This window comes from Rana temporaria, chromosome 3 (genome assembly GCF_905171775.1).
Source record: "Rana temporaria chromosome 3, aRanTem1.1, whole genome shotgun sequence".
Taxonomy (NCBI): domain Eukaryota; kingdom Metazoa; phylum Chordata; class Amphibia; order Anura; family Ranidae; genus Rana; species Rana temporaria.
Window position 1 is genome coordinate 143571787 of NC_053491.1, and position 22462 is coordinate 143594248.

Genomic DNA, 22462 nt, shown 5'->3' on the forward strand with positions numbered 1-22462 from the left:
GTTTTATGGTAATTACTCGTGACCCCACATAAATGACGCTTCTTACGAACGGCGCATGCGCCGTCCGTGGACGCATCCCAGTGCGCATGCTCAAAATTACGCCGCAAATACTCCATGCTTTCGACGTGAACGTAACTTACGCTCAGCCCCATTCACGGACGACTTACGCAAACAACGTAAAACGTGAAAAATTTGACGCTGTCCTGACGTCCATACCCAACATTGGCTACGCCTCATAGAGCAGGGGTAACTTTACGCCAGAAAAAAGCCTTACGTAAACGACATAAATAAATGCGCCGGGCACACGTACGTTTCTGAATCGGCGTATCTAGGTCATTTGCATATTCAACGCGGAAAATCTACGGAAGCGCCCATAGCGGCCAGCGGAAAATTGCACACAATTATACGCCGGCGTATGCAAGTTACGTCGGCGGAGGAAGCCTATTTTTTCAACGTATCTGCCTTTGAGAATCGGCGTAAAGATACAACGGCGCAGATTTGAAATTATCTCCAGATACGCCGCCGTAAGTTGTTTCTGAATCTGGCCCATAACATTGATCTAGAGATACAATGGGGTTGCTTTACTAAAAGCAAATACTGCAGCTTTTTATTTTCCTTGCATGCTCCCCTCAGATCTAAAGCAACTGCACTTGCAGTGCCTGTTGGCCTGATGTATGCTCTGCATTATACTACCTAGGACAATTACATGATATGTGGCAAAAAAACTGTCCGTTCATAACACAAGTCAAATATAAAGTCCAATATAAAGTGCTCTGCAGAATATAAACACATGTGACTGCTTCAGTGCTTCCACCACCTCAAAGACCACAAGCTTCTTATCAGAACCTTAAGACCTCATGAATAAAGGTCAATCATGCATAAGGGGTATCTGGAGGATCCAATAAATCAGTCACAGAAAGGGATAATTACTTGTACTTGGTCCAGAATCACTGAACAACAAATGAACAAAAAAACCTGCTCCAGGTGCCTAGTTCCAAAAATAAGAATGTGTCTAATTTGGTTATTTAGGCTGTTGAAAAGATCATATTGCCAGCTAGAGGAGGGGACAAATTTAGAATTTTATGTAAGAGAGAGGTACAGTATCTCACAAAAGAGATTACGCTCCTCACATTTTTGTAAAAAAAATGTATATGATACAGAAATGACACTTTGCTATAATGTAAGTTAGTGAGTGTACAGCTTGTATAACAGTGTAAATTTGCTGTCCCCTCAAAATAACTTAATGTCTAAACCGCTGGCAACAAAAGTGAGTACACCCCTAAGTGAAAATTTTCAAATTGGGCCCAATTAGCCATTTTCCCTCCTCGATGTCATGTGACTCATTAGTGTTACAAGGTTTCTGGTGTGAATGGGGATAAGGTGTGTTAAATTTGGTGTTATCGCTCTCACTCTCTCATACTGGTCACTGGAAGTTCAACATGGCACCTCATGGCAAAGAAATCTCTGAGGATATGAAAGAAATATTTGTTGCTCTACATAAAGATGGCCTAGGCTATAAAAAGTTTGCCAAGACAATGTAATTGAGCTGCAGCACAGTGGCCAAGACCATACAGCGGTTTAACAGGACAGGTCCTCTGGAGGAGCGCGATTTTGGGAGGACATTAATGTACGCCCTCCAAGAATTAACAAACTGCCCTGTAGCCATTATTCGGCTATTGGCAAATCGTAAAGTGGTTAATTGAACAAGCTGAAGTTAGAAGCTGTTTGGTTTCTATTAAGAGCTGCACCAGAACCTGCACGCTCCAGTTTTAGTAAATCAACACCCTTGACTTATATAGACAGATTTTTTGGGGGATATCCTGACTTTAGATTTAGGAGTATTCATTATTTGAATCTTGCTGATATGTTGGTTATGGTGTTATGAAAAATATATATTCTTTTGTTTTGGTTACGGTATTTTAAATTAGTCTCATATTTTGTTGATTTTTCTTTAATAATTTTTTCACTACTTAATTGTTTCTCTGCATATCCAAACAAAAAAAATGTTTTATGGTAACGTAAGAGCTCTGCTTACCATTTGTTACTTTTCCTTATTGGAAAACTATTTTTAGCCATCATGTGGATGCATGGGGTATTAATACCTTGACTTCATTGATAAACATGTATAAGTTTATACATTCTTACTATGTATGCATTCATGTTTAAAATTGTATATAGATATATTATAATACCATGTTATTCATATTGGCAACATTTCGGATCGTGAATGAACACTTTTTTGTTTATTATACGTTTTTACTTTCCGTCTTGTTTTTAGGATTTTATATACTGTATGTGAGATATCTTCTTCACTGGTGAATACTCAATTATGAAATGTTAAAACTGACTATGAAGGCTAATTCCGCGTATATACGATCGGATTTCCTATGGAGTAAAATCTGATGGAATTTTCCTTTGGAATTTCGATGAAGCTGACTTTCATTATTCTTGCATACACACTATCAGACTAAGTTCCAACCGTCCAAAACATGGTGACGTAAAACACTACGACGAGGTGAGAAAAATGAAGTTCAATGCTTCCGAGCATGCGTCGATTTTTCTCCGATGAAATTCCACACAGACGATCGGAATTTTCTATCGGTTTTTTTCCATCGGAAAAATTTAAAACATGTTCTATTTTTTAACACTGATGGAAAAAAAGACCGATGGGGCCCACACACGATCGTGTGCACACGGCATTCGTCTTGTTTTTATAACCAAAAAAAGTTAACATTTTGCATGTGAAGACAGCTGTTCCATCCTTTATTGAGTGGAGTCGGATCTTCACATGACTTGAGAGGCATTAACAAGTTCTTCAACTAAGTTTTATTATCATCTGTATATATACCATTGGTGTTCATTTGTAATCTAGCTATGATTAAACACCAGGGAGAGTGGTGTGAAACACATCAGTGTTTGCATTTTTATTCTGCTTTTGTATGGATTAATTCTTCAATAAAGGAATTTCTTTGGAGTACAGTCATCCAGATATTAATTTTTTCCTTCACCGAACAACAAAGATGATAGTATTTTAGGAAAGTGGTACACAGACCATGGACAAAGGACAAGACTTATAGTGTAAACCCACATAAATGAAATGCAATAAATACTCACAATAAGATAAGGTACAACAGCATGTGGGACTCAAACAATTCCACCTGCCAGCATGCGCAATTATGTCAGCCCACCAAACTCTTCCCTACGTGTTATGTTTCTCTAAAAGGTCATCCCCTGAGGAAGACCAGATGTAATGCATCGAGTGGGGTTAATGTCATCACACCACTGGGAGGAGAATCTGCACAGCTGTTAGAAGGGCAGATATCAGTTGCACCCCCAAATTTTTGGGGAGTGCAAACAAACTGAAAAAAAAAATCAACTTGCTAATCTCAAATTATGCTATTTACTTATTGGGTCCACATGTTAAAGATGATTTATACTTCTTTCAGTGATTGTTTAATAAAAGTACATTTAAAATAGCAAATAAAAATGATCCTAAAAATGTATTTTTAGTATGGTTGTTTACAATTTCAAAATATTAATAAACAGTGCCTTCACTAAACTGGTCTGCATACTATAATACATTGGTAGCAAAATGCTTTGGAAACAACACCAAAATGTAAAATATTTTACCTTTTTCCAAATTAATGCAAGTTGTTTGTTCTGCAGGAGGACATATATTTTGTGACCAAGAATCAACAAATGTTGTTGAAGAGGATTCTATTATGCCGTTGCTGCTTCTAAAGTCATCTTTTGAATTTTTATTGAAAGAACCACAAAGTCCTTTAAATAGAAAGTTGAAAACATAAGTTTTCCAAGTACTTATAATAACACGATTTATGCATTTACTTCTTAACATATCTGTAAATTATTATTCATCAACAGAAACAAGTAAATACAGTTAAAACATACATTTTAATTCCTAATCTGACATCTAGCCAGTATATTTCAAAATTTTTAAGAAAAAATAAAATTTGCATTTATATTTGTGCTGAAATGCATACAGCTGCTACTTTTTTGCCGCATACAAACATATTCATCTACAATGACATAAGGATGTAGCCAAACCCTCGAACAGTTCAGTACCTAAGCATGAAGCATTCTTACCTTGTAGCCCTGGTGTTTTTGGGTCCAATACTATCAACATGGGAATTTAAAATGTTTAAACCTTAAAAATATTTCTCACAATAATCAATTTCTAATGCATGACATAATTAGAATGCTGGAGCGTGCCATTATAATTTGTATATTCTAACATGTCTCCTCCTAACAATCAAAATGATTGCACCACTCCAAACAATCCTGAACTCTGCTGCTGAATACATCTATTTTACCTTTAACTCTTCTTTAATTTAAAAATTATTTTTATATGCTTCTCCTCTTCTCTGGAATTCCCTTCATATGTCTTTAAAGTGTTTGTTTTCATATTCCTGATATGTGCCCGCTGTACCATGTACTTATATGGAAAAGTATCATGTTCTATTTATATTGCTACTTTTGTGTGAAATCCTTCGTATTCCTGCTAGTCCCTCTGCTTTCCTTTAAATAACTGACCACACTAAGCACAGGAGCACATCATGGTCAGTTCTCTAGCTATGCTGGGAACGCAGCCTGCTCTCCTCCAATGATAAGGCTTGTCTTGACACCCCTTCCCCCCTTCCACACTGCCATTCACTGGGAAGCTCCGTGTGCTGCTTTTTCTCCCTCCTCTAGCAACCAAAAAGAGTGGAATGTGATCACTTATAAAAAAGAGAAAAAGGTATATGTGTTTTTTTTTATATCTATACACAGATATTTTGCTTTTCATGTCAGTTTTAAACTGAATGGGTTGTTTTAGAAGGTGATCGTGTACAATCACTTTAAGCACTTTGGTACCATATAAAGCATCATATGCACCCTTAAAACACATTTATGCATGCAGACATATAATCTGGCTCACTACAGTCATATCTGTCATTGATTCAATGTTGCTTCTTCCGTAACTGTTTGACACTCACATGTCAGTTAATATACAGCAGGGATATGCAATTGGCGGACCTCCAGCTGTTGCAGAATTACGAGTCCCATGAGGCATAGCAAGACTCAAACAGCCACAAGCTGGCAGAGGCATAATGGGACTTGTAGTTTTGCAACAGCTGGAGGTCCGCAGAGGCATGATGGGACTTGTAGTTTTGCAACAGCTGGAGGTCCGCTAATTGCATATCCCTGATGTACAGTATAATATACACATTTTCTTACCTCATGTTTGTTTATCTCTCCAGAGCAAACTTTCCTAACCAGGGTTCTTCCAAAGATTGCTGGGGGTTCCTTGATATTTCTGCCTCTCAGATAAGTTTGTACTGACAACAATAATCATTTTAGCTATCTGCAACTGCATCTGTGAGTTTCTTCCCACTGACCACCAGTGGAAGAAATATTGTTCCCACAGACCATCACACTAATGTACAGTCATTTGTAAATATAGTATGTATTAAATAGTGAAAAACTCTGCTCTAGAGCAGTAAGGATTGCCTTTCCTGTTGCATCTTATTTTTATTCTAGATGTTTTGCTATACATCTTCATGCAAATGAGATGTTAGGGTAAGCATTCATTTATATCACGTGTGTTGGGCAGCAGTGATCAACACTGGCCCAATGCAATAACAAATACAATTACAGTACACTGGCCCAGATTCAGGTAGAATCGCGCAATATTTGCGTGGGCAAAGAGCAAACATTTTTCTCTGCGCCCACGCAAATATTGCGCTTTGCCCGCGATTCACGGAGCAGTTGCTCCGTAAATTGCGCGGGCGATATGCAAAATAGCCCTGCGTAAGGGCGCCTAATGTAAATGATCCCGCCGGGGGCGGGAATCATTAAATTAGGCGCGCTCCCGCGCCGAGCGAACAGCGCATGCTCCGTCGGGAAACTTTCCCGAAGTGCATTGCGGCAAATGACGTCGCAAGGACGTCATTTGCTTCTAAGTGAACGTGAATGGCGTCCAGCGCCATTCACGGTTCACTTACGTAAACGACGTAAAATTTGAACGTCGCGAGCGGGAAGCGCAGCTATACTTTAGCATTGGCTGCGCCTGCTATTAGCAGGAGCAGCCTTATGCTAAAGTGGCCGTACGGAAACTCCGTACCTTGCGTGCGCAGGGCCAGCGCAACTTTTGTGAATCGGTGGTAGTATGCAATTTGCATACTATACGCCGATCACAATGGCCGCGCTCCCTAGCGGCCAACGCAAGAATGCAGCCTGGGATGTGAAGGCATAAGGAGGCTTATGTCTGTCACATCCTAGGCTGCAGTCGGTGTAACGAGGTTCCTGAATCAGGAGCACTCGTTACACCGGGAGCAAGTAAGCCCTTGCGCCGCGCAACCTATGGTTGCGCGGGCGCAAGTGCTTCTTGAATCTGGGCCATTGTTTAGAATCAATGGACCCAGCTAGAGTGCAACACATAATAAGAAAACATAAAATAAAGCATTTTGGCGTCTACTGTGGAAAAAATAAAAATGCAAACACATGAAAAAAAACATGTCAACTTGATTAAGCATAATGCACCAAGTACCACCCTGCTATTCGAGTTGATGATGGAGGTCACACTTCACCCTATCCTTTTTGTTAAATACATTGCTTGCTTCTCTCTCCTAGACATGGCCTGATTGAAGACATTTACAGCATATGGTGGCAATGTCAGACTTCCTGACAGGAGCACCCCCAGGCTGGGCAGCGGACAGGAACACCTCAGGCTGGGCAGCAGACAGGAACACCTCAGGCTGGGCAGCAGACAGGAACACCTCAGGCTTGGGCAGCAGACGGAACACCTCAGGCTGGGCAGCAGACAGGAAACACCTCAGGCTGGGAAGCAGACAGGAACACCTCAGGCTGGGGAGCAGACAGGAACACCTCAGGCTGGGCAGCAGACAGGAACACCTCAGGCTGGGCAGCAGATAGGAACTACCTCAGGCTGGAAGCAGACAGGAACACATCAGGCCTGGGCAGCAGAAAGGAACACATCAGGCTGGGCAGGCAAGCTCCTCGGGCCGAGAAACAGGCACCACAACCTCAAGCCGGGGACACAGGCACCGAATCTCCAGGCGGGGACACAGGCACCGAAACTCCAGGCGGGGACCAGGCACCAAAACTCCAGGCGGGGACACAGGCACCAAAACTCCAGGGCGGGGACACAGCCCGACCCAGGCGACCACCGAAACTCCAGGCGGGGACACAGGCACCGAAACTCCAGGCGGGGACACAGGCACCGAAACTCCAGGCGGGGACACATGGAACCGAATCTCCAGGTGGGACACATGGAAACCGAATCTCCAGGTGGGGACACAGGCACCGAATTTTCAGGCTGGGACACAGGCACCGAATTTCCAGGCTGGGACACCGGATCTTCAGGCTGCAACACCGGGACTTCAGGCTGCGACACCGGGACTTCAGGCTGCGACACCGGGACTTCAGGCTGCGACACCGGGATCTTCAGGCTGCGGACACCGGGACTTCAGGCTGCGACACGGGACTTCAGGCTGCCCGACACCGGGACTTCAGGCTGCGACACCGGGACTTCAGGCTGCGACACCGGGACTTCAGGCTGCGACACCGGGACTTCAGGCTGCGACACCGGGACTTCAGGCTGCGACACCGGGACTTCAGGCTGCGACACCGGGACTTCAGGCTGCGGCTCTGGCACTTCAGGCAGGAACACTGACTCTGGCACTTCAGGCAGGAACACTGGCTCTGGCACTTCAGGCAGGAACACTGGCTCTGGCACTTCAGGCAGGAACACTGGCTCTGGCACTTCAGGCAGGAACACTGGCTCTGGCACTTCAGGCAGGAACACTGGCTCTGGCACTTCAGGCAGGAACACTGGCTCTGGCACTTCAGGCAGGAACACTGGCTCTGGCACTTCAGGCAGGAACACTGGCTCTGGCACTTCAGGCAGGAACACTGGCTCTGGCACTTCAGGCAGGAACATTGGCTCTGGCACTTCAGGCAGGAAGGATGGCACCAGGACTTTAGGCTGGCAAACAGGAACTTCAGGCTGGCATACAGGAACTTCAGGTAGAGACACTGGCAGAATCAGGCTGGTTATCAGGTTCAGCTGGCATGCAAAGCAGACTGGAGCAGGTTGATTGGTGTGGAGGCAGGTTGGGTTACTGGCAGGATCGTTTTGGTTGGAAAGAACTTTCCTTTTTTTCGTTGGCTTAGCCACTGAAGCTCTGTAGGTAAGGGGTGCAGTAGACTGGAAAGGAGGATTGGGATATGACAGAGAAGAGGTAACAGTAGCTGGGTAAGGTTCTTGTGGGTTTGTAGGCAGCTGAGAAGAGACATATGGGTAGGCTGCAGGATAGGTACAGGGAGCAGAGACTGGGTCTGAGTATTTGGTTGGGAGCAGCATATACTGGACTGAAGCAAAGGTTACCATGGGTGATAGCAAAAAAGACCCTTGGGCAGGCAGGTGTTTGGTAGCAGAGATGGTTTGTTGGGGGCTGGCTGGGGCTGATTGCAAATTATCAGACCATGCTAAGAGCAGTGGTTGCACAAACTGCGGGTTACATACTGCCTGTCTGACAAGGGATTGTACAGAATCAACACATTCTATTATGATCTGCTGGGAACAGGCTGTGTAGTGTTAAAAAAGTAAGGAGAGTCATCTTCCAGAAGTCATACCAGCGATGTGACCTGATTAATAGAGATTTTTCTCACCGCTCCAGGTCAGCCCCGTGAGCAATTAAGGGCGGTTGAACTACCAAGGTGCTGGCGATGCTTGCAGCAGTAGCAAAAATAAGGAAAGAAAACTGGACAGCCGCACTCCAAAATGACTTAAAAAAGTTGTCTTTTATTTTCAACTGTACACACACAGTCACTGCAACCAACAGAACCAGTACAGCCGACGCGTTTCGCACTTGTAATTAGTGCTTAATCATGGCACTAACCATCAGGAGATTACGGGACAGACTTAGCGATCATTTATACGACATCAACAAAAACCACGGTACCAACGTGGCCAGGCACTGGAATACTATACACCTTAAAGACATCTCCAGCTTGTCTATACAGGGTATAGAAAAAATTGTGTGTCCAGTCAGAGGAGGTGACAAGTTTAAACTTCTGTGCAAACGAGAGGTATTTTGGATATTCCACCTAAACTCCAGGCAGCCCAAAGGACTCAACTTGATTGGATGTGTCCCATTTCTACGATTAGGTGCCCTCTAACTTTTGGTAACATATCTCAAATCCTTGTCTTTAAGTAAAAAGCTCCCCATCAGCCAAAAATCCGTCATTCTATTCCCTATGTCGAGGGTGTTTCCAGTTACAGACATTGGTTCTCGCTGTTCTTTGACACTTATAAAAATACACTTTAACTGAGCACGCTTTGATGCTTTATAAGTGACAGAATTAAATATTAGCCCATAGAGCCCTCCTGGTTTCAAAACGGGGCCTCAGGTTCATCCTTAATAATCATTTTAGTCAGGTCTCCCTCTTGGTCCGTTTTTTCAGATGACCATTTGGATATTAGGGTTCTGCGTGGTGGGTCTCGACGGGTAACTCCAAATGGGAACACTCATTGCTATACTTCACCCTATTATGGCTGTATGCGGGTAATTTTGATTATTTTGGGTTACATATGAGTCTAAACTGTTTTCATTTTACTGCCCTTTTTATCATTTCCCGCTCTGCCATATGGGTCTTTATTGCATTATTGGACTTATGTCCATTGCATTTATTATTTTACTAGTGTCCATTTGGTATATACCGAGCGAACCCCACCACATTCTTGGTTCCAGAAGCCATGATTAAGCACTAATTACAAGTGCAAAACGCGTCGGCTGTCCTGGTTCTGTTGGTTGCAGTGACTGTGTGTGTACAGTTGAAAATAAAAGACAACTTTTTTTAAGTCATTTTGGAGTGCGGCTGTCCAGTTTTCTTTCCTTATTTTTGCTACTGTGACCTGATTAATACTGAAAGGGGGAGAAAAAGCAAGGCAAAGCTCTGTGCAGATTTGAATTAAAGGCTGAACATCCCCAAACAGCATACAGCCCTGATCAACGCAGGAGTGAGCAAAACAAATGATTTCTAGCAGCTGATCACTGATCCACTCTTTCAGTGTCTGGCGGAGATATGCATTACTCTGACGCCAGCAGAGCATAATAACGAATCACATCCAAAATAATTTTAGCAAAGCAACCTGAACCAAGATGGTTCCTCTGTGCAGCCACTTCTGGTTGGGGATGGCCTTGGTATACTGTCACGTATCAGATAAGACCAGAACTGTGCGGACTGCAACAGAGGAAACCCAGACGTGTTTAAGTGAAAATATAATTTATTAAAGATAAGTGAAATAATATAAAAATAACAACCTCTAATACCACACTGTGCACAACAACCAATAACAACAGAACCCACAAATAGTAACAGTAAGAGACCAATATGTACATGTAATGGGGAAAACCAGAATCATAACAGGGCCAGGCCAGGATCATCAATGGGAGGTCAGCAGCTGGGAAAAGGAAAACAAACAGGACAAGGAGAGGTCGGATGGATCACAGGGGGGACAGGTACAGGTACAAGGTACAGGCAGGGCCGGCCCTACCAAGGGACCCGATGGTACCATTGTACCAGGCAGCACTTTCAGGGGGGCAGCAAATTGCCGCTCGCACGCCATCCCATTCCGCCAGCTCCGCTCTCCACTCCACTGTGGGGCTAATTGCCGCCTGAGCGCTCCTCCCGTTCCGCTCTCCACTCCACTGTGGGGTTAATTGCATGAATAGAGCCATAACAGGTCCTTTTTATATTCCTATACATGTAAACAACCATAACAGGTCCTCTTTATACTCCTATATACATATATAGAGCCATGATAGGTCCACTTTAGTTATCATGATATAAATTAATGGATGTGGGGGCATTTTAGTGGGCACAATTTTTTTTGGGGGGGGGGCAGCATTTCATTCTTGGTACCAGGCAGCACAATGTCTTGGGCTGGCATTGGGTACAGGATACCAGGTTCAGGTTCAGGTAACAGACAGACAGGATCAGGATCAGGTACAGATGCAGAGCTATACAGGGTCAGGGCGCATGGAGCGATACCAAGGCAGAGTATAATTGTCACTACCGGGTATTTGTACACATCTCCTGCAATCAGTCTCAGGTGACACCTAACTGCAGGGGATGTCGGCCCCACACTGCCAGGAACCCCCAGCTGGTGGACACAAGTACTGCGGCCCACAGATCACAATACCACCACCAGTGAAGAGCTCCTCTGGCAGTTCCAGACTGCAGGAGACACCTGCTGGTGGACCACAGTACTGCACGCCAAATATCAGGCAGTGTCACCAGTGGAAGGAACCTTTCCTGACACCTGCTGTTAAATATTAGATCAAGAATTGTAATTACATGCCCCTGAACAGGGGCAGAAAAATTGGGCCTTTGTTGGTGGTGGTGTTGTAAACAACACTGTAAGTCCTCACAGTTACTCTTGGTGGGCGCTGGAACGGGCCCTGCTGTGAAATATTAGATCAAGAATTGTAATTACATGCACCTGTTGAACAGGAGCAGAAAAATTGGGCTTTTGGTGGTGGTGGTGTTGCCACAACACTGTAAGCCCTCACAGTTACTCTTGGTGGGCGCAGGAATGGGCCCTGCTGTGAAATATTAGATCAAGAATTGTAATTACATGTCCCTGTTGAACAGGGGCAGAAAAATTGGGCCTTAGGCACTGGTTCCACAACACAGAAACCCCTCACAGATACTCTAGTTGGAGCGCAGGAATGAGCCCTGCTCCAAAGTATTGCATCAAAAATTGTAATTACACGCCCCTGTTAAACAGGGGCACAAACATTGGGCCACTGGTGCTGGTGCCACAACACAGCAACCCCTCACAGATACTCTAGTTGGAGCGCAGGAATGAGCTCTGCTGCAAAGTATTGCATCAAAAATTGTAATTACACGCCCCTGTTAAACAGGTGCAGAAAAACTGGGCTTTAGGCACTGGTGCCACAACACTGCAACCCCTCACAGATACTCTAGTTGGTGTGCAGGAATGAGCCCTGCTGCAAAATATTGCATCAAATATTGTAATTACACGCCCCTGTTAAACAGGAGCAGAAAAAATGGACCTTAGCCACTGGTGGCGGTGCCCAGAACCAAAAATGTTCTTACAAGCTATCAGCATGATCATTGAGGAGGAATGGGGATGAGCTTTGAGTTCTTCACTGTGGCGGTGTCATCGATCGTGTGATCCCTTTTATAGGGGGACACAACCGATGACGTCACACCTACAGCCACACCCCCCTACAGTTGTAAACACACTTGAGGTCACACATAACCCCATCAGTGCCCCCTGTGGTTAACTCCCAAACTGCAATTGTCATTTTTACAATAAACAATGCATTTTAAATGCATTTTTTGCTGTGAAAAAGACAATGGTCCCAAAAATGTGTCAAAATTGTCCGAAGTGTCCGCCATAATGTCGCAGTGATGAAAATAATCGCTGATCGCTGCCATTAGTAGTAAAATTTTTTTTTATAAAAATGCAATAAAACTATCCCCTATTTTGTAAACGCTATAAATTTTGTGCAAACCAACCGATAAACGCTTATTGCGATTTTTTTTACCAAAAATAGGTAGGAGAATACGTATCGGCCTAAACTGAGGACATTTTTTTTTTATATATATATATATTTTTGGGGGATATTTATTATAGCAAAAAGTAAAAAATATTGCATTTTTTTCAAAATTGTCGCTCTATTTTTGTTTATAGCGCAAAAAATTTAAAACGCAGAGGTAATCAAATACCACCAAAAGAAAGCTCTATTTGTGGGGAAAAAAGGACGCCAATTTTGTTTTGGAGCCACGTCGCACGGCCGCGCAATTGTCTGTTAAAGCGACGCAGTGGCGAATCGCAAAACCTGGCCGGGTCCTTTAGCTGCCTAAAGGTCCGGGTCTTAAGTGGTTAATATCCACACCAGACCTGAAGGGCCTGGTAATTGAATTGGGGGGAACCCCCACGCATTTTTTTTATGAATGACTTGTCTCTGTATTGCCGGGAGCCGACAATTCATTATAGCCACGAGTGATTTTAAATGACTTTTTTCCTTCAGAAATTACATTTTGTACAGGGACAGTTCTAAGCACAGGAAACTAACGCTACTTTACAGGCATACTATACACCCCCCAGGTACGAAATTTAAAGGAATATTTCAATATTATTTTTTCACTTTAAGCATTATAAAAATCACTGCTCCCGAAAAAACTGCAGTTTTTAAAACTTTTTTTGCATTGATACATGTCCCCTGGGGCAAGACCTGGGTCCCCAAACACTTTTTAGGACAATAACTTGCATATTAGCCTTTAAAATTAGCACTTTAGATTTCAAACGTTCGAGTCCCATAGACTTTAACAGGGTTCTAAAGTTCACACAAAATGTTGGTCTGTTCGCAGGTTCTGGTGCGAACCGAACAGGGGGGTGTTCGGCTCATCCATAAGGAGGAAGAGGATAGTCACTTAGCATAACAGGATAGTCACTCAGCATAGCAGAATAGTCACTCAGCATCTAAAACTGGATACTGGAGGTCCCTGCCTGTATTTGTATGAGAACACCGGCAATTGTTTTCTGGTAAGCTTAATGTGCACACTGTGCAAAAGGACACTAAAACAAAATACTGCAGCTCCCTGCCTGTATTTGTATGAGAACACCAGCAATTGTATTCAGGTACGCTTTAGGTGCACACTGTGCAAAGGACAATAAAACTGAATACTGTAGGTCCCTGCCTGTATTTGTATGTGAACACCAGCAATTGTATTCAGGTAAGCTTTAGGTGCACACTGTGCAAAGGACACAGTACAGTAAGTGAAAATACTGCAGCTAGCGCAATCACCTGCCTGCCTGCCTGTCAGTATATTAGGAAGATAATACAGGAACTGATCTAGCTAAACTGAATACAGTATATAAATATATATACAACACCTGGGATGCATATATATCCTCTACACACTGTAACTGCAGCTAACTGACTCGCCTGCCTGCCTGCTCTATCTAACTTAATTGAAATGACACTCTCTCTCTCTTTGTCTTTCACCAACGCCGCAACACACTACAAAAGGCCGACTTCCAGGTGGCCTTATATAGTGTGAGGCGTGTACTAAATCCCCTGAGGCATAATTGGCCAAAGCTACCCTCACTCTTTTTATCATCTTATTCATATAGCTTCAAAATCTTTTTACACTACTGATTTAAATTCACTTCACCTTTCCCTACATTTCCACCAGGGGTGCTCGGGGAGCCTAGACCCACCTGGGCCATTGTCTGTGATGGTTGCCGCCATTGGACATGCCCTCTCAGCTCCCGACACTGATGCCCTCGGGTGGACCATGGCCTTTGACATCATGCCTTCTAGTGCACACATATCTGTAAGTTATCTTATCTCAGAGGGTTCTTTGGGGGGTTTTATCCATCCTCCCCTACCTTGACATAGCCAACTTACTTAGTTAATTCATTCTCCCATTGCAGATACCTCACGTCTTCTCCTGAAGAGCTTCTTAAATCGGTTGTAAACCGCATAAACAATTTTTTTTTTTTTCAAACCTGCAAGGCAAAAGGCATAATAAGCTAGTATGCACCGCATACTAGATGATTATGAAATACTTACCTCGGAAGGAGGTGAAGAACACTTACCTGGTCTACGTCGAGCGAGATGTCATCTTGCTCCGGCGTGTCTGCCGGGTATCGCCGCTCCAGCGCTGTGATTGGCTGGAGCGGCGATGAAGTCACTCCCGCGCATGCGCGGGAGATTTAAAATCGGCAAGGGTCGGCGGCTGCCGGTCCTTTCGCCGTGGATTCCCTCCTGCGTATGCGCCGCTGCAATCAGCGGCGCATTGCGAGGGGAATATCTCCTAAACCGTACAGGTTTAGGTGATATTCTTTATACCTACAGGTAAGCCTTATTATAGGCTTACCTGTAGGTAAAAGTCAAAAAGTGGGTTTACAACCACTTTAAATGCACAAAACGCGTTGAGCTACTAGATATTGTGTTCCTCAGCTACACACCCACCAAGATATGTGTCTATATCAGGGATATGCAATTAGCGGACCTCCAGCTGTTGCAAAACTACAAGTCCCATCATGCCTCTGCCTCTGGGTGTCATGCTTGTGGCTGTCAGAGTCTTGCTATGCCTCATGGGACTTGTAGTTCTGCAACAGCTGGAGGTCCGCTAATTGCATATCCCTGGTCTATATTATCTTTACCTTGATAGTGCAATTTAACGTATCTAGCACTACCCCCGTAGGAGCTTCTGGTTTAGATTTGGCCTTTACCTTACTGTTCACCACACTCACTCGTCTTAGGGGTCCCTCTTGAAGAGTTTTTCATGAATGTCCACACCAACACTTGGTTGCTTTTTTTTCAAGGGTTTTATTAAACAGTTCCAACAGAAGGGTAGAGGGATGGGGATATTCAGGTACCTTTGCTTTGCGGATCATGGGTACAGTCTTAGATCCAGAGGATAAATCGGTTCCACACTGGATTCCAGCAACCACCAGATAGGCCTACTCTCACTGACCCAGCAGCTGGTGCGAAGCTCGTTCAAAGTATCTGCCACAGTCTTGATGAGTGTCGTCGAATAATTTCACAATCTTCTGCCACAAGATCTTGCAACCACACACGCACTTTGTAAAATTCCACATAAAGTACACAGCTCATGGTGCCAGGATCTTTCAGTCAAGCCAGCAGCACGGTGAGGTAAACTGGCCAGGATGTGTATCTCAATTGAGTCCCCCAATTGATCAGCTTCTCTTCGCAGGCAAGACAGCGTAGGACCATCCCTAGACTAGTAGGCCCCAGAAACTCCTGGGCCTACTCTCAGTTGCAAAGCCTCGGGCCAGCAGGCCCAGAGGCTGGAAAGCTGCTCACACATCCCTGAGGCCAGGTGGGTCATCAGTTCAGGATCGAAAGCCCCCGCCAGAACGGTGTCTGCTCCTTAACCCCCCTGACAGTATTCCCGAGTCTGGCTCGGGGTGAAATTCCAGCATCAGACTTACCTTGTCCCTGGATTCTGCGATGCCCCCCAGCTGCGTGATCGAGCTGTCTCCTTGCTCGATTCACACAGTGCCCCGAGTGCGGGGCATTATGGTTAGGGATGAGCCGAACACCCCCCCCCCCCCGTTCGGTTCGCACCAGAACCTGCGAACAGACCAAAACACCATTAAAGTCTATGGGACTCGAACGTTTGAAATCTAAAGTGCTAATTGTAAAGGCTAATATGCAAGTTATTGTCCTAAAAAGTGTTTGGGGACCCGGGTCCTGCCCCTGGGGACATGTATCAATGCAAAAAAGTTTTAAAAATTGTAGTTTTTTCAGGAGCAGTGATTTTAAATGACTTTTTATTCTTCAGAAATGACACTTTGTGCAGGGACAGTTCTAAGCACGGGAAACAAGCACTGCTTTACAGGCATACTGTACACACCCCCTAGGTACGAAATTTAAAGGAATGTTTCACTTTTATTGTTTCACTTTAAGCATTATTAAAATTGCTGCTCCCGAAAAAACGGGCATTTAAAAAAAAAAAATTTGCATTGATACATGTCCCAATGCGGCAGGACCCAGGTCCCCAAACACTTTTTATGACAATAACTTGCATATAAGCCTTTAAAATTAGCACTTTAGATTTCTCCCATAGACTTTTCCCAAATTGTTCGCTGTTCGGCGAACAGGCAATGTTCGAGTTGAACTCATCCATACTTATGGTACATTTTAGGATGTACCACTCTTTCTCTTTGTTCTCCTTAAATGGGCAACTGCTAAGAGGATGAGTTAGTGGTCGCAGGCTCCAGGAACAGCCCTGCTCCAGGGAGAGCGGTGCACGCTTCAAGAACAGCCCATAATCCGGTGACCCCTGGAAAATCATCAGTCGACCCCCGAAGGGGTCCCGACCCCCAGGTTGAGAACCACTGATTTACAACCCCTTTAAAGATTTCACTTCTGGTCAAAAGAACTCTTATTTAACCCATATCATATCTTTGAGTTATTAAATCTTAAATATATATTTTAAAGGTTAACAATAAGGGTCTGTTATAGGTCTGGTATAGAGAAAGAGAACCCCTGGCTGCTCTCCTCTCCCTTACCTATCCTACCCCTTGTTTCGCCCCCTTTCTCCCTTCCCTTCTCTTCCCAACCCCCTGGGCTTTCCCACACATGTCTCACATAAATTAGCTTAATTATGGGGAACTCAAGATGAGCCGACAGTTTGGTCCAAACCTAGGTTCGGAATGGACTTAGGCTGTTAACGTGTTAGGATGAAAGTGGAAATTTTACCCATTTAGCCCCTTGTTCAGTGGGAGACACAAATCATATATTCCCACCAAGTGCTCTTATTTTACTGTGCACATGCTTAATGAAAACTTCTCTGTGCTTCACCATACAGAAAACAATCCATGTGAATATCACTGTGCCCTTCGCTAGCTGTTACTATGTATAAATAACAGGTCAAACTGCACTTTTTATAAGAACTGCCATGGACTTTTACCATTCATCTGGTCTCTACCTCAAAGCCACCTCTCCAGCCTTCTTCTCAGCGTATATGTGCGAATAACAAAAGCCGCAAAAAGAAAATCATTGCGCACCAAATTTTATTAAATAATCCCTCATACAAATATCTTAAAATGTATACACATACATGTATAAGTGCCAGAACCAGCACTTACAGTATCTCACAAAAGTGAGTACACTCCTAACATTTTTGTAAATATTTTATTATATCTTTTCATATGACAACACTGAAGAAATTACACTTTGCTACAATGTAAAGTAGTGAGTGTAAAGCTTGTATAACAGTGTCAATTTGCTGTCCCCTTAATGTCTAAACCACTGGCAACAAAAGTGAGTACACCCCTAAGTGAATATGTCCAAATTTGGCCCAAAGTGTCAGTATTTTGTGTGGCCACTATTATTTTCCAGCACTACCTTAACCCTCTTGAGCATGCAGGTCACCAGAGCTTTACAGGTTGCCACTGGAGTCCTCTTTCACTTCTCCATGATGACATCACAGAGCTGGTGGATGCTAGAGACCTTGCGCTCCTCCACCTTGTGTTTGAGGATGCCCTACAGATGCTCAATAGGGTTTAGGTCTGGAGACATGCTTGGCCAGTCCATCATATTTACCCTCAGCGTTGATAGCAAGGCAGTGGTCACCTTGGAGGTGTGTTTTGGGTCGTTATGTTGGAATACTGCCCTGCGGCCCAGTTTGTGAAGGGAGGGGATCATGTTCTGCTTCAATATGTCACAGTGCATGTTGGCATTCATGGTTCCTTCAATGAACTGTAGCTCCCCAGTGCCAGCAGCACTCATGCAGCCACAGACCATGACACTCCCACCACCAACTATAGGCAAGACACACTTATCTTTGTACTGCTCTGAACTAAATACATTTATCTTGGTCTCATCAGACCACAGGACATGGTTCCAGTAATCCATGTACTTAGTATGCTTGTCTTCAGCAAACTGTTTGCAGTCTTTCTTATGCATCATCTTTAGAAAAGGCTTTCTTCTGGGACAACCGCCATGCAGGCCAATTTAATGAAGTGTGCGACATATGGTCTGAGCACTGACAGGCTGACCCCCAACCCCTTCAATGTCTGCAGCAATGCTGGCAGCACTCATACGTCTATTTCCCAAAGACAACCTCTGGATATGGCGCTGAGCACGTGCACTCAACTTCTTTGGTCGACCATGGTGAGGCCTGTTCTGAACCTGTTCTGTTAAACCGCTGTATTGTGTTGACCACCATGCTGCAGCTCAATTTCAGGGTCTTGGCAATCTTCTTATAACCTAGGCCATTAGAACAACAATTTTTTTTTTCAGATCCTCAGAGAGATGCCATGAGGTGCCATATTGAACTTCCAGAGACCAGTATGAGAGAGATTTAGAGTGATAACACCAAATTTAACACACCTGCTCCCCATTCACACCTGAGAACTACATGCAGATAGCAGAGTTGTAGAAGCAGAGGAGCTGGAGCAGCTGTGATTGGCATCTCTGTGCAGCCAGCACCTGGGCTCTTGTACCCCTGGGACAGTTTGGTGAGGTGAGCAGAGACTGGGATTTCTTCCTTATATCGGACGAGGATCGTATGTTGTACACATTAAATAGTGTGTATACCACGCCATTGGGTGTGTTTGTCATCTCATGCGGTTTCCAGCTTATGTCCAAAGACAATTAGATCAACTATGGCTTATCACTAGTCCATTGACGAAGCTGTGATGATATCTATTATAACAATATTTTAACATTGTGGACTTATCACCTAGTGCACTTTTGCGTTGTTTATTATATATTTATTTCCCTACTTTTAGGGATATTTTATATAGTTTATTGCCACTAATGTTTCATGTACACAGGTGGTTAGAATACCAATATAATTGTTTAGAATTTTTTTGGAGATTCACATTTTTATGTTACACTTTAATGTCACATTTCCTCTAATGCCGCGTACACACAATCATTTTCCGTCATGAAAAAAAACAACGTTTTTTAAAACGTCATTTAAAATGATTGTGTGTGGGCTTCACATTGTTTTTCGGCTTCTGAAAAACAAAAAAAAAAATTCTAACATGCTGCATTTTTTCATGTCGTTTTTTAAAATGTTGTTTTTCGTGTTGTAAAAAATTATCGTGTGTGCACAAAAACGACGTTTTAAACCCGCGCATGCCCAGAAGCAAGTTATGAGACGGGAGCGCTCGTTCTGCTAAAACTACCAATCATAATGGAGTAAGCACATTCATCACGCTGTAACAGACAAAAAAGCGCGAATCGTCTTTTACTAACAAGGAATCAGCTAAAAGCAGCCCAAAGGCGAATAAAACTTCCCCTTTAGAGTGCCGTCGTACGTGTTGTACGTCACCGCGCTTTGTTCATAATTTTTCAAAAACGATGGTGTGTGGGCAACATAGTTTTTAATGATGAAGTTGGAAAAACTTTGTTTTTTGGACATGCTGAAAAATTACATTTCATGCCGAGAAACGATCGTGTGTACGCGGCATAAGGGATACACCCTATGAGGTCCTTGATGCTGTTATAAGGGAGGGTATTATCATAAACATTTTTTTCTCTCTGTTACAGCAATACGCCACACTTATTACTTTTTTATCTTTTACAAAACTAGTCAGTTTGTTGTGTTTGGCAGCTTGCATTTGCTTTTCTTTAAGATTGGCGCAATATTTTTTTTTCTTTTTTCTTTGGAGTACAAAGATAAGTGTGTCTTGCCTACAGTTTGGCATGGTGGTGGGAGTGTCATGGTCTGGGGATGCATGAGTGCTGCCAGCACTGGGGAGCTACAGCTCATTGAGGGAACCATAAAAGCCAACATGTACTGTGACATTCTGAAGCAGAGGATGATCTCTTCCCTTCGGAGACTGGGCACCAGGCCAGTATTTCAACATGATAACGACCCCAAACAAACCTCCAAGAACGACAACTGCTTTGCTAAAGAAGCTGAGGGTAAAGGTGATGGACTGGCCAAGCATGTCGCCAGACCTAAACCCTATTGAGCATCTTCAAATGGAAGGTGGAGGAGTGCAAGGTCTCTAGCATGCACCAGCTCCATGATGTCGTCATGGAGGAGTGGAAGAGGACTCCAGTGGCAATCCTTGAAGCTCTGGTGAACTCCATGCCCAAGGGGGTTAAGGCAGTACTGCAAAATAATGGAGGCCACACAAAATATTGACACTTTGGGCCCAGATTGGAAATTTTCACTTTATGGTGTACTCACATCTGTTGCCAGCGGTTTAGACATTAATGGCTGTGTGTTGAGTCATTTTGAGGGGACAGCAAATTTACACTGTTATACAAGCTGTACACTCATTACTTTACATTGTAGCAAAGTGTCATTTCTTTAGTGTTGTCACATTAAAATATATAATAAAATATTTACAAAAATGTGAGTAGTGTACTCACTCTTGTGAGATACTGTACTGCAGTTGTCACCCTATAACACAAAGGGCCAGATTCTCGTAGATCAGCGCATCTACGAGCGGGGCGTAGCGTATGCCATTAACATTACGCCGCCGCAACTTACTGGAGCAAGTGCCGTATTCTCCAAGCACTTGCTCCGTAATTTGCTGCGGCGTAGTCTAAATGGCCCGGCGTATCCCCGCGTAAATCAAAGGGGGCGGCTTGTATTTAAATTAAGCGCGCCCCCGTGCCGAATGAACTGTGCATGCGCCGGCCTTAAACGTAGGCCACTGCGCATGCTCCGTAGTATGCCGCAAATACATTGGTTGCGACGTGAACGTAATTCGCACAGCCCTATTCGCGACGAGTTACGTAAACGACGGAAAAACCCGGCGCTGTCCCGACGGCCATACTTAACATGGCATACGGCGGACCGACGTAAGGTTACTCCTCATATAGCAGGGGTAACCTTACGCTTACGGAAACGACGTAAACTACGGTGAAGCGGCGCAAAAACTTTCGGGAATCGGCGTATTCGGCTCATTTGCATATGCGACGCTGAAATTGATGTAAAAGCCACCTAGCGGCCAGCGTAGTATTGCATTTAGGATCCGACGGTGTAAGTGACTTACACCAGTCGGATCCTAGCCTAATTCTGGCGTATCTTGTTTTGAGAATACAAAACAATGATACGCCGGCGGGATTTTCGAATTACGCCGGTGTATCTGTAGATACACCGGCGTAATTCTTTTGAGAATCTGGCCCAAAGTGTCTAAACAAAAGCTGCACATTCAGAAAAATTTAAAACAACTTTTGATATGAAATTAATAGTAACTGGGTTTACATTATGGCTAGTAACCAAGGTCTACTATCTGTGTCCTAAGCCACCTGCAGAGTCCTAGTGAAAAAATGCATTATTTTTTCTGTCACATCAACTGTATCCAGAAGACATAGTCCTCCTTAATACTGTGAGTAAATGTGCTACTGTTTAATAATTGTAACTAATTTGGATAAATATCCAGATTCATCTAGGCCAGAGGTAGGCAACCCCCGGCACTGGTGCCATGAGCCGCGCACAAAGCCTTTTTTGCCAGCACTTGACTCCCTCCCCATCAGCAGAGTAGCGCAGTGAGACACTAATGCATTCCAATTTCAGAATTCCCCACGCCGCACCTGCACACTGAGAGGGAGGCACTGTGCCCCCACACATTGTAAAGGATGGGAAACATTGTTTGGTTCTCTAACTTTGCTGTAGCTGCGTAATTGGGAAGAGATTGGGTGCAGTTCTGCTATGGGGGCCGTCCCTGTTTCCAGGAGGAGGATGACTGTGATTGGCCAATACTAAAGCCAATCACAGACCTGCTAGCCCCATCCAACATCTGGAGGAAGATTACTTGCTTGGTTGCCACTATCAATATCAGAAAGAAGGGATTTCACTGTGATTGAGAAAACCACAATCAGGTGATAGTTTGTGGAATTACTGTTGAGCTTCTGAGAACTTTGTTGAAATTATTCCTGAACCTTTGCATCAC

The 22462-nt window shown here is 43.9% G+C and overlaps 1 protein-coding gene across 50 annotated transcripts in view; it reads right to left on the reverse strand.

Moving 5' to 3' along the window:
- LOC120931788 (mucin-19-like) overlaps positions 1–22462 on the reverse strand; it is a 584870-nt gene that overhangs the window by 402623 nt on the left and 159785 nt on the right. For all 50 annotated transcript variants that reach the window (XM_040343605.1, XM_040343590.1, XM_040343599.1 and 47 more), the window contains one exon: positions 3631–3780. In XM_040343605.1, the coding sequence (XP_040199539.1) occupies positions 3631–3780 (150 nt within the window). The remainder of the gene's footprint in view (positions 1–3630; positions 3781–22462) is intronic.